Source organism: Carcharodon carcharias, chromosome 21, assembly GCF_017639515.1.
Source record: "Carcharodon carcharias isolate sCarCar2 chromosome 21, sCarCar2.pri, whole genome shotgun sequence".
Taxonomy (NCBI): Eukaryota; Metazoa; Chordata; class Chondrichthyes; order Lamniformes; family Lamnidae; genus Carcharodon; species Carcharodon carcharias.
This window is the reverse complement of record NC_054487.1, coordinates 76,206,038-76,222,375: the sequence shown is the minus strand read 5'-3', so window position 1 is coordinate 76,222,375 and position 16,338 is coordinate 76,206,038. Positions and strand designations below refer to the sequence as shown.

Sequence of the window (16,338 nt, the reverse complement as noted above, 5' to 3'; positions counted from 1 at the left end):
CGATCAGGCAGGGCCGACAGCAGATTGGACGCTATGTCCAGATCCCTGATGGAAACAGTAAAGGATGCCAAGCTGCACGACGTCTTCAGCAACCCTGCAGATGGAGCGCAGCGTAGATACACCTGGTCGCGGCCTGACGGGTCCGTCTGTTCCAGGATAGATTTCCTGTTTGTGTCCCATGCATTCGCAGTCAGATCCACCGACGTCAAGCCGGTGTTCTTCTTTGACCACTGCCTCCTACTGGCTGACTGTCACTTAGAGAAGGACCAGAGGGTTGGCAGGGGGGCATGGAAGCTAAACGTGCAACTGCTGACCTCAGAAAACATTGAGGAGCTCAAGAGGGATTACAAAGGTTGGAGAACCATGAAACCCCACTTTGCGACACTGACACACTGGTGGGAAGCGATCAAGGGAAACATCAAGAGGTTTTTCGTCCTCAAAGGCACCCAGAAAGCTAGAAAGGAACAGAGGGAAATGTCCCGACTCCAGGAAAACATGCAGAATCTGCTCTGGCTGTGGTCGATATCAAGGAGGAACTCCAAGAGGTGAAGAGCCAGCAAGCCTCGCTCTTTGCCTCGGAGGCCTCCAAGATCATTTTCCGTTCCAGAGTCCGCTCCGTGCAGCAGGATGAGATGTGCTCACGTTTCTTCTTCCAAAAGGTACACAGAGAGAGCTCTGTGATCAGCAGCCTGAAGGAAGAAGATGGTTCAGTAAAGTCATTGCAATCTGACATTTTGAGGATTAGCAAATCCTTCTATGCCGGATTATATGACGTGAAGCCCACAGACAGCACGGCCTCCCAGTCCTTCCTGTCCTCTATCACGGAGGTCTTAGATGACAGTACACGGGAGAGTCTGGACAAACTGACTGAGGCCCTTGAGTCCTTCGAGAAGAGTAAAACTCTCGGAAGCGATGGCTTGCCGGCGGAATTGTATTTGGCTCTGTGGGACTGGATCGGCCCAGATCTGCTAGGAGTGTACGAGAGTATGCTCCTGGCCGGCAGTATGTCAGAATCCATGAGGAAAGGCATTATCACCCTCATCTATGAGCACAAGGGGGAAAGGGAGGAAATTAGAAATTGGCGACCCATTTCACTGTTGAATGTGGACTATAAAATTCTGTCCAAGGTCATCGCTAATCGGGTCAAATCCACTCTGGAATTGGTGATCCACCCTGACCAGACCTGCACTGTGCCGGGCAGGAAGATCTCTGACAGCCTCGTGCTGCTCAGGGATACGATTGCCTATGTACAGGACAGGGATGTGGATACCTGCCTCATCAACTTGGATCAGGAGAAGGCCTTTGACAGAATATCGCACACCTATATGGTGGGTGTGCTCTCCAAAATGAGGTTTGGGGAGGGAATTCGCAATTGGATCCAACTGCTCTACACTAACATCAGTAGTGCAGTCTCAATCAATGGGTGGGAATCAGATAGCTTTTCTATTAAATCTGGAGTCAGGCAGGGCTGCCCTCTCTCGCCTGTTCTTTTCGTGTGTTGCATAGAACCCTTTACTAAGTCCACCAGGAAGGATCCGGGCATAAGAGGAGTGACGATCCCAGGTAGTGGAGGCACTCAGATCAAAGTCTCCCTGTACATGGACAATGTCGCCGTCTTCTGCTCGGATCCGCTGTCGGTGCACAGACTTATCCACATCTGCGACCGTTTCGAACTGGCCTCGGGAGCCAAGGTTAATCGTGGGAAGAGCGAGGTCATGTTCTTTGGGAAATGGGCTGACAGATCCTTTGTCCCCTTCACTGTCAGGGCTGATGGCCTGAAGGTGCTGGGGATATGGTTCGGAGGGACCAGGGCACGCGTTAGAAACTGGAAGGAGCGAGTGTCTATGGTGAAAAGGAAACTGGGCATGTGGGAGCGACGCTCCCTCTCCATTGCGGGTAAGAACCTGGTCATCAGGTGTGAGGCACTCTCGCTGTTGCTGTATGTGGCGCAGGTCTGGCCCATTCCACACTCCTGTGTGGTGGCGATCACCCGAGCCATCTTCCGCTTTATCTGGAGGTCGAAAATGGATCGTGTCCGCACGGACACGATGTACAAGCCTCTAGATAAAGGGGGAAAAAACGTGCCCAACATCGCCCTCATACTAATGGCCACCTTTGTGTGCGGCTGCATCAAGCGGTGCATAGACCCTCAGTACGCAAACACCAAGTGTCACTACACGCTGAGGCTCTACCTGTCCCCGGTGTTGCGAAGGATAGGTCTGGCCACGCTGCCGCGGAACGCTCCAAGTAGTTGGACTGTGCCGTACCACCTGTCCCTCGTGGGAAAATTTATGCAGAGAAACACCTTCGACCACAAGTCCGTCAGGCAGTGGTCGGCATGTAACGTCTTAAAGGCCCTGAGGGAAAAGGAGAGGGTGGATCCTGTGGGATGGTTCCCTGAGCAGACTGACAAAGTCATTTGGCAGAATGCCTCATCACCAGAACTTTCCAACAAACACCAAGATGTAGCTTGGCTGGTGGTGAGAAAGGCCCTCCCTGTAAGATCCTTCCTACATTCCAGGAGTCTCATCCCCTCTGCACGTTGCCCTCGAGGTGGCTGTGGTGGGGAAGAGACCGTTGTTCACCTCCTTGTAGATTGTGTCTTTGCAAAGAAGGTCTGGAGAGAGATGCAGTGGTTGCTGTCGAGGTTCATCCCGAGCAGTTCTGTGACAGAGGACTCTGTGCTCTACGGGCTGTTCCCAGGGACACACACCGAGACAAACATCAACTGCAGCTGGAGGATCATCAACTCGGTGAAAGACGCTCTTTGGTCTGCCCGAAACTTGTTGGTTTTCCAGCGCAAAGAGATGTCCCCGACCGAGTGTTGCAGACTGGCACTTTCCAAGGTCCAGGACTACGTGCTGAGGGACATAGTTAAGCTTGGGGCAGCCACCGCAAAGGCGCAATGGGGAAGGGTCGCTGCCTAAGACCTTTCTGCCACAGTGCACTGGGGGGCTGGGAACTGTAAAGAGCCCCTCAGGCTGTACAGATTAAAATGTATGTCTGCCAATGATTGAAATATTCATTGTTTTTTCTGATACACCTTGTGTTTCATGTTGTAAAAGTTGAACCTGTTTGTATTTTTGTAATGGTGATTTGAAATGGTTCGAAATGTTTTTGAAGATTTATGAATAAAGTATATTTTTGCAAAAAAAAACCAATGGGAATAAAAACAGAAAATGATGGAAAGACTCAGGAAAGGCAGCATTTGTGCAAGAGAAACAGAGTTACTATTTCAATTTAATGAATGGAATAAACTGAAACGCTAATGCGGTGTTCTCTCTCCAGATGCTGCCTGACCTAACGAATGCTTGCGGCATTTTGTGTTTCAGATTTACAACATTTGCAGTTTCCCTCCTTGTCTTTTTAATTAACCAGCTGATCCGCTTTCAATACCACTGCCCAAAGACAGAATGTTGGCCCAGAGAGATGGGCATTAAATGCTGGCCTTGCCAGTGATGCTCTGCTCCCATGAATGAGTTTAAAAAACACCAAAAAGACTCTGCTCTTCTTTGAATATTGCAATGGGGTGTTTGGCGTCCACCTCAACGCCTGGTGTATGTCTTTGTTTTTCATCTTATTCCTGAGAACAGCACCTCCATGAACTCCAACTTAATAACAGTGTGCAGTTGACAGCTGCTTCCTTAATGACATATTCTACCTATTTGTGTTTTTTTTTTAAAAGACAACAATGTGAAGGTAGCAGAAGCACAGTGGGCCAAGTGGCCTCATTCTGTGCTGAAATCTTCATGGTTCACTGAAGTTAACGATTCCTCTTGATGTTTGAGAAAAGGCTGATGGTGACCACATTTGCTGACCACATTTACTCCCCACCTGCAAATGACTATAAAATGGCTTCCAATAAAAATGTTCTGCTTTTCACTGTTCCAGTGAAGCTAAATGTAAGCTTGAGGAGCAGCACCTCATTTTCCAATTAGGCAGAGTACATCCCTGCAAGATTTAACATTGAGTTCAACAATTTCAGACCATAATTTCTGCACCCATTGTTTCCTTTTCTTTGCATGTTTCAGTTTTTCTCTTTTTTTTTGCTTTTGGCCAGCAGTGCACCTGTTCAGCTGCATGTTTTGTTCCTTTTTTTCCTTTTCTTGCCCCATCACCATCACAAACTCTTCTGTCTTCCAATCTCTCTAGTCTTCCACCCCTTCACCTTTTGCCCATGTCTCATCCACCCCTTGCTCAAAACCTATTACATCTCTAACTTTTCCCAGTTCTGATGATAGGTCACAGGCCTGTTTCTCTCTCCACGGATGCTAACATAACCTGCTGAGGTGTTTCCAGCATTTGATGTTTTAATTTCAGATTTCCAGCATCCGCAGTATTCTTTTTAAATGGGATTATTTTGAAAAAAAATAAAATCAGGCATTGCTTGAGTGGAAAATACTGCCTCTGGACAGATTACAATCTGGTTTAAAATCATAGCTCGTGTACTGTTCCACTGTTGCTAATTGCAAACCTGCCATAAAAAAATCTTCAGCCAGAAGTATCATAAACCTGCTATAGCAACCTATCAGTGAATCTTTGGGCTGTTACCAACTCATTTAGAAGGCTAGCTTACGCACAGTTTACCCATATTGGCAATAGAATTAGTGTTATTCAAAAATTAGTAATCAAACACATCTACATCAAACTTAAGAGACAATGCTAATTTACTTTAATCCACAAACACCAGGAATCCCAAAACTTCGAAAGATTCTGTGTGTTTCACCTATCACTAAATAACAAATTGACATTTTCGTAGATGGACGGTGTAACAGTAAAAACTAGCCCTTCAAAAGGGCACCCAATATGCCACGGGCTATCTGAGCTTTGAAGCAAAGTAGAGGCTGCTAAAAACAATGAAACATAGAAAATATCCTGCTCTTATGGTGCACTTCTCCATTCATTACCCTCATCGAATCTGAAAAATCTAAGAACAATTTGAAAAGTAGCACTTTGACAAGGCACAGTGATGTGAAGTGATAGTGGTTAAGATGTAGGTTTATCTTCTGTTGAGCTAGAGACCTTAATCACAGCATAGATGTCAAGGGGTGCCCTCCGAGCAGGCATGCCTTCCCACAAGAGAAGCAGCAAATAAGCTGTGCATTTTTATTGGTTGCTTAGCTCTGTGATTGCTTCAATTCCCTTCTGCTTACTTTATTTTTCCTCTTAATAATGCTGCTAGGACTTATGGATTCCCTTGTAAGTCCACATTAAATTGGTGTATTCAGCTGCATTAACACTGCAACCATAGTGTGGTGCAAAGTGCCTTTGTTTCATTCTGTCACTACCATTGCGGTCCAGTGCAGTCTTCGATGTACTGAGTTATTTGTTAATCTGTAAATATCAAAAGGAATCTAAACTGCAGAACAGTGCAAGAGTGTAAAATCTCAATCATTCACTGTACTGATATATTGGATCCAATGTTTTACTGCTTTTTTCATTAGTACATGGTGAATAATTATTCATGGCAAGCAGTGGAATACAACAACTTCATTATTGTGCATCATCGTTGCATGAACAATACCGACAGTCCAATAATGGAATGTAGTCACTATTACAGCAGTGGCTTGGGATCACTAAGTGGCCATACTGTGAATAAAGGTCAAACATAGTCATCACATGGTTAACTGTTGGAGTTAAGTCGAGAAAGCAATTATACAAGGACAGCTCTATAAAAGGTGTCAACTGGACCATGCGCATGTGCACACGCACACACTGCTGCAACTAAGTTAAATATGCATCTATGATTTCCAGTTAAGCTTAATAACTACCCTTCATGCATAAAATATAGCCTGTAACAACGATTACATTTGCAAAATATACTAATTGCGCTTACCAATGTATACCAGCTCTTTCTTCAAAATGGCAGTGTCTTAAATTTCTTAGAAGGAAAAATTTTGTAAGTCACTGTAGATCCCAATTTACCCTGCTCTCTGGCAAAGCATGAAGCAAATTTTACCCTGACTCATTCAAAGCAGAAACATCGTCAGCAACTGAACTAAGGTTTGAAAGAAATAGAAATGGAAAGCACCAGAAAAAGTTAGGATTTTGGCACAGAAGCAGCAAAACCAGAAAGACAATACATGCTGCTGCTAAGCAATCCACACACCCCCAATCCCGCCCCCCCAGGCAAAACAATATCCCTCAGAGGCAGGCCTGCTTCTTGGAAGTGGTAGTAAGGTTCAGTTAGCAGCACTCAGCCAGAAAGTTGTCAAGTCCCACTCCAGCGACTTGAGCATGAAGATCTAGACTGAACTCCAGTGCAATATTGAGAGAGTGCAGCATTGTCAGAGGTGCCATCATTCAGATGAGGCATTGGACTGAGGTCACGTCTCCCTCCTCTCAAGTACATTGCTATTTAGAAGAAGAATGGGGGAGTTATCCCCTGTGTTCTGGCCATTATTTATCCCTCAGTCAGTGTCACAAAAGAAATTATCTCATCATTATCACATTGCTGCTTGTGGGAGCTTGCTGTGCACAAACTGTGTTTAAGTTATAACAGTGAATATGCATCAGAAGTACTTCAGTAGCTGTTAAGCACTTTGGGAAGACCTTAGGTTGGGCAAGGCACTATATTAATGCAAGTCTTTCTTTTTCTATACAATATCCAAAAACATGATCCAATTTGTATTTTACACTTTCAAGTTTCCAAAGTAAAACAGCTCATCGAATGACATTGCAAAATCTGAAAATGCAAGATGAGCCACTGTCATTCAAATCAGGTTGTGTGCAAAACCCCTTTGGTTTTATAGGTTTAGTCCTATCTATGTACATATTTTCAACTTTTCAACAATCTCAAATGATCTTTGTAACTCTAGTCAGGCCGCTGCCCCCTCAAGTAAATTCCATTCCATGCAACCGTTCAGCAGTTTGTTTGATTCTGCTGCCATGTCAGCATGATCTATGACTAATGGCTCTTCATGTAACTTTCAGTACTTAGTTAAACCTCTGGACTTATTTTAAAAATTGCTGTACCGTAGTTTTCTTAAAAAAGCAGTTCTTATACCAACTCTCCTACCCCAACCACATGCATCTCCACCCTTCCTCCCAAGCCAATGATCACCTCCCAACTCAACATCAAGGAGCAATGGTTAGATTCTCTCTTGTTGGAGATGGTCATTGCCTGGCACGAATGTTATTTGAAACTTGTCAGCCCAAGCCTGGATATTGTCCAGGTCTTGCTGCATTTGGCCATGGACTGCTTCAGTATCTGAGGAGTCAAGAATGGTACTGAACATTGTGCAATCATCATTGAACGTCCCCACTTCTGACCTTATGATGGCAGGAAGGTCATTGATGAAGCAATTGAACATGGTTGGGCCTAGAACACAACCCTGAGGGGCTCCTGCAATGATGTCCTGGAGCTGAAATGACTGACCTCCAACAACCACAACCATCTTCCTTTGGGCTAGGTATGACTCTAACCAATGGAGAGTTTTCCCTCCAATTCCCATTGACTCATTTTGCTAGGGCTCCTTGATGCCACACTTGGTCAAATGCAGCCTTGGTGTCAAGGGCAGTAACTCTCGCCTCACTTCGGGAGTTCAGCTCTTTTGTTTGAACCAAGGCTTTGATAAGGTCAGGAATTGAATGGCCCTGGTGGAACCCAAACTGGTTCAGTGAGCAGGTATTGCTAAGCAAGTGCTGTTTGATAACACTGTTGATAACTCCTTCTATTACTTTACCGATGTTCGAGAGTAGACTGATGGGATGGTAATTGGCCAGGTTGGATATGTCCTGCTTTTTGTGGACAGGACATACCTGGGCAATTTTCCACATAGCTGGGTAGATGCCAACATTGTAGCTGTAGTGGGACAGCTTGGCTAGGGGCACGGCAAGTTCGGAAGCACAAGTCTTCAGTACTATTGCACGAATATTGGCAGGGCCCAGAGCCTTTGCAGTAGACATATAACGTGGAGTGAATCGAATTGGCTGAAGACTGGCAACCGTGATGCCGGGGGCCTCCAAAGGAGGGCAAGATGGATCATCCACTCAGCACTGATGGTTGAAGATGGTAGCAAATGCTTCAGCCTTATTTTTTTGCACCAATGTGCTAGGCTCCCCTATCATTGAGGATGGGGATATTTGAACCTTCCTCCTCCAGTGAGTTGTTTAATTGTCCACCACCACTGACAACTGGATGTGGCAGGACTGCAGAACTTAGATCTGATCCATTGGTTGTGGGATTGCTTAGCTCTGTCTATCACTTGCTGCCTATGTTGTCTGGCATGCAAGTAGTTCTGTGTTACAGCTACACCAGGTTGACACCTCATTTTTCGGTATGCCTGATGCTGGTCCTGGCATGCCCTCCTGCATTCTTCATTGAGCCAGGATTTATCCCCTTGCTTGATGGTAACAGCAGAGTGGGGGATATGCTGGACCATGAGGTTACAGATTACGTGCGAGTACAATTCTGCTGCTGCTGATGGTCCACTGCGCCTCATGGATGCCCAATCTTGAGGTGTTAGGTCTGTTCGAAATCTATCCCATTTAGCAATCCCAGAGGATTGCTCAAATTACCTGGGGAACAGAGTAACACAACTTTTTGTCTTGTTGTCACCCTAGGCTGAGGGCATAGTTGGTGCATGATTGTTATCTCCTGATTCTTCTTTCAGAGAGATGCTGGGGATACAGACAGTTAGGATCTGTGGGTTTACATATGTTTCTTACATCTGGAGAAAGGTGGACAACTTGACTTTAGGACTTAAACAGAATGAAAGGAATTATATTTAGTCTAGAAGGGTTGGAAATCAGCAGAATCTGGGCAGAAAGGGGCATTATAGACATAGGGCTTGGGCTTCTGGCTCCACTGTTGCTAGCACACACAATCCAGCTTTCTGCATTGTGTAAAGATTATATTTTCAAGTGCGATTTAGCAGAGCAGGACTTAAAAGGCACTTTCTCTACCTCAAAGAGATCCATCTCCTTGGATCTTGAAAACTGTTCTGAAGGAAGGGATGGGTTTCATCTTAAGAGTCAATAACGAGTTGGTGCCCACTTCCAGTTTGCTTTTGAAGATGAAGAAGTTTAACTTTGCATCTGTGGGTGCATATCTTTCTCTACATTTTGTCCTGGCCACAAATCTGAAGGTTTTCCTGGCAGCTCAGGAAACCAATTCAATTAATCTCTCTTGAGGGTCAATAGTGGGGATTGGGAGAAAGGAGTGTTCTCTCACTTGGAGGAATGGAAGAAATCTTCACCAAAAGACAAGCTATTGGGTTATTCCTTGTCTATAGCAATATACAATAAATAGATGTTTTTGAAATTAAGGAAGAAAAAGAACGAAACTTGCATTTACATCACATCATTCACCCACCAGGATGGCTGAACATGCTTTACAGCCATTGATGTACTTGTTGAAATTTAGGCACTGCTATAATGTAGGAAACACAGGAGCCAAATTGTGCACGGCGAGATCCTACTACAGTAATGAGGTAATGACAGATCATCGAGCTAGTGATGGAGGTTGAGGTACAAAACCTGTAATAAGGTTTGATTCCACAGGTGGAAAAGGTGAATGGCCAATTGTGGTTTCAAAAGAAAACCGGAGGTAGCACTAATTCATTACTGATTCTTACAATCTATGTAAGATATAAATGTTTATAAATAAAATAACTATACTCATTAAGTTTTTAGAATGATTAAAATATCTCAACACTTGGCTTTAAAGGGTGCCATGGGATGCAATGTCTGAGCGAATATGGTTAAATATAAAATACTTTATTCAAACCCTTGGAATTGCACTTTTATTTTCTTTCCAAATGAAAGCTATGGAAATCAAATGGAGACAGAGAGTGTCTGAAATTCTACATTGCATGATGACACAACAGTCTCCCCCCTTAACAACCTTCAGTTAAATAAAATAGTGCAGACCATGATCGATCGAGCAGGATGTAAACTGAGCAGTCAGCAACGTCTTCCACCGATTGAGAATGGTAAAAGATTGTTCCTGACCTCGGTGTGGTATTTGATTCTGAGATGAGCTTCCTACCACATATCACTAAGAACTCCTACTTCCACCCTGGTGACATTGCCCAACTCCGCCCTGCCTCCGATCTTATGCTGCTGAAGCCCTGATCTATGGCTTTGTTACCTCTAAACTTGACTATTCCAATGCTCTCCTGGCTGGCCTCCCATGTTCCACACTGCATAAACCTGAAATGATCCAAAGTGCTGCTGCCAGCACCTTAACGCGCTCCAAGTCCTGTTTACTGACCTGCACTGGCATCCAGTTAAGCAGCACCTCAGTTTTAAAATTCCCATCCTTGTTTTTAAATCCATGGTCTTGCCCCTCCTTATCTCTGTAATCTCCTCCAGTCCCACAACCCTCCAAGATATCTACGCCTTTCCAATTCTGGCCACTTGAGAATCCTTGATTTTAATTGCTCCACCACTGGCTGGTGTGCCTTCAGTTAAGCTCTGAAATTCCTCCCTAAACCTCTCCACCTCTTTCTTCCTTTAAGATGCTCCTTAAAAACTGCCTTTTTGGCCAAAATTTTAGTGATCTAGCATCTTTTTAACGTGGCTCAATCTCAAATTTTGCTTCATAATGCTCCAGTGATATGGCTCGAGATGTTTTATTACGTTAAAGGCATTATATAAGTTGTTGGCATCGCTGTTGGGGAACCACAGCATAAATACAAACCAAAACCAAGCACAAATCAGGGCTCCAGATGGGGGAAGCTCTATGTTATGAGCATTAAAAAGAAATTTGCATTTATATAGTGCTTGTCATAACCTCCGGATGCCCTGAAGCATAATACAACCAATGAAGCTCTTTGTTTTCCCAGATTAGTCACTGTCAGAATGTAGAATTCACATCTGCAATGGTTGTCATTTTGATCTCTTAATTTTGATCTTGTTATTTTAATATCAAAATACCATTCGGGGCACCAGCCTTGGCTCAGTTGGTAGTGCTTTCGCCTGAGCCAGGAAGTTGTAGGTTCAAGAGTCTTGAACACAAAAATCCAGGCTAACACTCCAGTGTAGCACTGAGTCAATAAGTAATGCAACTGTTCGATGTGTCATATTTCGGATGATATGTTAAACTGAGGTCCTGTCAGCATTCTAGGGCTGGATTATACCTAAGAGCGGGTTCCCAACACTTTAGCATAAATGTCAGGGGCAAACCTGCCTCTGCTTGGCCAGCGCACCCCACTTTAATTTTTTTTGGCAAAGGCCCTTTAATAAATATAAGGTAGGGCTTCCGTGCATCTGTGGCTTACCAGGATCGGTGACCACTGCCAGCATTGCAGGAGGCCGAGGAGGGTCAGAAACCACGGATGCCACAAAACCCAGGTAAGTCTGGGATCACACTGAGGCAGGATTGGAAGGCCCCGGCAAGGGGCCTGGGGACCATGTTGTACAGGGTAGGAGTGGGAGATTGGGGAGACAAAACTGTGGCAGAGGCCTCAGATTGCCACACGGGGCCCAGGAAGGTGGCACTGTGCACCCCCAATCTTTTTACAGCAGCTGCAGGGTAAATCCTGCTGAGCTACAGGTTGGGCTCAGGCCTCTTGTACAGCCTGTTAAATCAGAGCAGCATTGGGATGAGGCCCTTAGCTGGGCATCAATTGCTCATTTAAGGGCCTCAATTGGGCCGCGGGCATGCAACCCACCCGATGCCTCCCCCACTGCCTGCAAATCATGTTGAGGCGGGCATGCCAATTATGCCACGGCACCCCAATTTACACATCCACCTGTTTGTTTTCTCACCCACAGGTGGCCAGTAAAATTCAGCCCCTCAATTGTATGTAGAAGAATCCACGGCAGGCTTCGAAGACGAGCAGAGGAATTATCCTTGGTGTCCTGATCAATATTGGTCCCTTAAGCGACATTATAAAGCCAGTTATCTGCTCAATATTTCATTGCTGTTTAAGAGAGCTTGATGTGTGCAAATTGGCTGCCACATTTCCTACAATACAAAAGCATCTACACTTCAAAAGCACTTCAGGAAGTCCTGAAAGGCGCTGTATAAATACAAGTTTTTTTTTTAAACAAAATGCATGCAATATGAACTAAGGTTCAAGCTACAAACTAGCTCCAAGGAACGGACTCTATTTCCTTATCAATAACAACATCTTGCACTTATATAGCAATACGCCCTGCACTGCTTGACAGGAACAATATTGTCAATAGCGAGAACCATTCCAACAGTAACAACGTTCACAGTGGTTCTTTACTAACTGATATTATATAAGTTGCCTGTAAAAGTTCTGGAGTGTGCTGGGGAGCTTGCTAGATCTTCCCAGGAAAGTGATATTTTAATAATACCACTCGCAATTTCTATCAATAATGAAACAGATTAATTGAATATTGTTCCGGAGCTTTAATCGTGCATTGTTATCGCATTACTGAGACACTGAACTCTATTAAAGTAAGCAAACTTCAGCTGGTTTGGACCATGTTGAAAAACACATTTAATCAACTAACCCAGGCTTGTTTAACTGTTCATCACCACAATAATAGAGGTTTGCAATCAGATCCAGTGTGTGAGAGAGCCAGTTCACCTGTAAGGTGACTGGAATTATATCCCTGTGAACATGGGACACTTTCATCTGCAAGTACTGCATTTACTCCCTCACTGCTCTGGACAGCAGTGTGTCTTATGCCAGTCTCAGTAGCAGCGTCACACTCATGCAAGTTCCAGCAGGGTTTTGTGTTTCCCTCTTTCCCATGCTACACAATGAAGGGGTCAACAACACTCTTACAGGAGCCCTTCCGGTGTCAATCCCCAGCAACAGTGTTACATCAGGCTGTCTCTCCATAGTCAATATTAGGGGTGTCTTTTTCTATCTCTAGTTGATGTGGGGCTCCTTCACACTCTCACTCAAGTCAATGCGGGGGGTCCCTCATTCAAACTCTCGCTCTAGCTGGTGTGGGGGTCCGTCGCTCTCTCTCTTGCACATTCCAGTCAGTGCAGGGGTCACTCAGAGGCTTGCTCTCCCTCTAGTCGGTGCGGGGCTCCCTCACTTGAATTCTCTCTAATTGATGTGGGGCACCTTGCACTTTCTCTCTGAGTCAGTGTGGGGGTCCCTCACTCGAACCTCTCCAGTCAGTGCGGGAGTCCTTTGTTCGCTCTCTCTAGTCGGTGCAGGGGTCTTTCATTCAAACTCTCTCTAGCCGATGGGGGGGGGGCTTCCCTCGCTCTATCTCCCTCTAGTTCTCTAAAGGAATAACATGCACCATGGAAAGAGGGGAGCCTGTAGGCATACTGTACTTGGATTTCCAGAAGGCATTTAATAAGGTGCCACATCAAAGGTTACTGCAGAAAATAAACAGTTATGGTGTAGGGGGGTAACATACTAGCATGGATAGAAGATTGGTTGGCTGGCAGAAAACAGACGGTATGCATAAATGGGTCTTTGTCTGATTGGCAGGACGTGACAAGTGGAGCCTCGCAGAAGTCTGTGCTGGGGCCTCAACTTTTTATAATTTATATCAATGACTTAGGTGAGGGGAGTGAAGGCATGGTAGCTAAATTTGCAAATGACACAAAGATAGGTAGGAAAGTATGTTGTGAAGAGGACATAAGGAGGTTGCAGACAGATATAGATAGTTTGAGTGAGTGGGCAAAAATCTGGCAGATGGAGTTTAATGTGGGAAAATGTGAAGTTGTCAACTTTGGAAGGAAGAATAAAAAAGCAGAGCATTACTTAAATAGAGAATGATTGCAGAATTTTGAGATGCAGAGGGATCTAGGTACTCTCGTACACAAGTCACAAAAAGTTAGTATGCAGGTACAGCAAGTAATTAAAGCGGCACATGGAATGCTATCCTTTATTACGAGAGGAATTGAACATAAAAATAAGGATGTTAAACAGGGCATTGGTGAGAATGCATCTTGAATACTGTGTGCAGTTTTGGTCCCCTTATTTATGGAAGAATACAAATGCGTTGGAAGTGGTTCAGAGGAGGTTTACTAGATTGATACCTGGAATGAGCAGTTGTCTTATGAGGGAAGGTTGGACAGACTGGGCTTGTTTCTACTGGAATTTAAAAGAGTGAGGGGTGACTTGATTTGAAGATCCTGACTGGTTTCGACAAGGTGGGTGTGGAAAGTATGTTTTTTCTTGTGGGTTAGTCCAGAATGAGGGGGCAATGTTTTAAAATTAGAGGTTGCCCTTTTAGGACAGAGATGAAGAGAATGTTTTTCTCTCAGGGGGTTGTGCAACTTTGGAACTCTCTGCCTCAGAAGGCGTGGAGGTGGGATCATTGAATATTTTTTAAGGCAGAGGTAGATAGATTCTTGTTAGACAAGGGTATCAAAGGTTATCGGGGTAAATGGGAATGTGGAATTTGAAACACAAGTGGATCAGCCATGATCTTATCGAATGGGGGAGTTGGGTCAAGGGACCGAATGGCCTTGTTCTGCTCCTATTTCATATGCTCTCTAGTCGATGCAGAGTCCCCTTACTAACTCTCCCTAGTCGGTGCATGGGTCCCTTACTCTCTCTCACCCTAGTTGACACGGAGGTCCCTCGGGCGCTCTATCCCTTCCTCTCTCCCTAGTCAGTGTGGGGGTCCCTCACTCTCTCTCTCCCTAGTCGGTGCAGGGGTTCCTCGCTCACCCTAGTTGGTGCGAGGGCCCCAGTCAGTGAGGAGGTCTCTCACTTGCTCTCTCCCTAGTTGGCACAGGGGTCCCTCACTCTCTCCCTAGTCAGTGTGTGGGTCCCTCGCTCTCTCCCTCACTGCCCCCCTAGTCAATGCAGGTCTCCCCCGCTCTCTCTCCTCCCCTAGTTGGTGCAGGAGTCCCATGGTCTCTCTCCCCGCTTGCTCTCGTTGCACTAGGGGGGTCTCTCCCTCATTCTTGGTGCGCTCCCCCCAACCGTCTCATTCTCTCCCTCCCCACTCCCTCCCTCCAGACTTCCCCCAGCCTCCCTACTCCCTCCCTCCAGACTTCCCCCAGCCTCCCCACTCCCTCCCTCCCCACTCCCTCCCTCCAGACTTCCCCCAGCCTCCCCACTCCCTCCCTCCAGCCTCCCCACTCCCTCCCTCCAGCCTCCCCACTCCCTCCCTCCAGCCTCCCCACTCCCTCCCTCCAGCCTCCCCACTCCCTCCCTCCAGCCTCCCCACTCCCTCCCTCCAGCCTCCCCACTCCCTCCCTCCAGACTTCCCCAGCCTCCCCACTCCCTCCCTCCAGCCTCCCCACTCCCTCCCTCCAGCCTCCCCACTCCCTCCCTCCAGCCTCCCCACTCCCTCCCTCCAGACTTCCCCAGCCTCCCCACTCCCTCCCTCCAGCCTCCCCACTCCCTCCCTCCAGCCTCCCCACTCCCTCCCTCCAGACTTCCCCCAGCCTCCCCACTCCCTCCCTCCAGCCTCCCCACTCCCTCCCTCCCCACTCCCTCCCTCCAGACTTCCCCCAGCCTCCCCACTCCCTCCCTCCAGCCTCCCCACTCCCTCCCTCCAGCCTCCCTCCCTCCCTATTCTCACCTCCTTGACGGGGGGGAATTTCTTCCTACATTCCAGCGACAAGCTCCTCAGGTCGCTCTGCATGTTTTCCAGCAGCTTCTTCACGGCTTCGGGGGACGAGGTGGACATTTTCCTCATTTCGGGCCCGGCAATTGGGTCGCCCCCCTCCCCCCCCCCAATTCAGGAGCGAGTCGCCCCGACTCCAGAGCGCAGGCCGCACCCACAAACCACCGCGGCCGACACGTCACCCGCACTTCCGTAAACACAGGCTGACTGGAAGCGATGTTCGCGCGAATCTCTTGGGCTGCAGCTCGCCCCTAGCGTCGTTTCTCGGGCCGGAGCTCGCCCCGAGCGCCACCTCTCGGCCCGGAGGTCGCCTCCAGCGCCACCTCTCGGCCCGGAGGTCGCCTCCAGCTCCACCTCGCGGGAGAACTCGCCTCCAGCGCCACCTTTCGGGCCGGAGGCCGCCTCCAGCGCCACCTGTTCACTCTCCCCCACCCCTACCTTTTGAAGAATACTGTATAGGGTCCTCGGGAATCCCGAAACTAGAGGAGTAAAGCGCCTGTTCTTAAAATTAAAACAAGATTCCGCAGGTCAGGCAGCATTTGTGTAAAGACAAACAAGAGTATGTAGCAACATGGATAAGAGGAATTCCATAGGTTCACCACCCTCTGAGTGAAGAAGTTTCTCCTCATCTCAGTCCTAAATGGTCTACCCTGTATCCTGAGACTGTGACCCCTTGATCTAGACCCCACAGCCAGAGGAAACATCATCCCTGCATCCAGTCTGTCCAACCCTGTTAGAATTTTATATGTTTTAATGAAATCCCCTCTCATTCTTCCAAACTCCAGTGAATACAGACCTAGTCGGCCCAATCTCACCTCATACAATAATCCTGCCATCCCGGGAATCAGTCTGCTGAATCTT

The 16,338-nt window shown here is 46.7% G+C and overlaps 1 protein-coding gene across 2 annotated transcripts in view; it reads right to left on the bottom strand.

Moving 5' to 3' along the window:
• mon2 (MON2 homolog, regulator of endosome-to-Golgi trafficking) overlaps positions 1-15,654 on the bottom strand; it is a 129,100-nt gene extending 113,446 nt beyond the window's left edge. Inside the window, exon 1 of one of the 2 annotated variants that reach the window (XM_041215358.1) lies at positions 15,433-15,654. In XM_041215358.1, the coding sequence (XP_041071292.1) occupies positions 15,433-15,549 (117 nt within the window). In that variant the 5' untranslated portion in view covers positions 15,550-15,654. The remainder of the gene's footprint in view (positions 1-15,432) is intronic. The other variant, XM_041215359.1, reaches the window with a different exon arrangement.
• Positions 15,655-16,338: the final 684 nt, after the last annotated feature.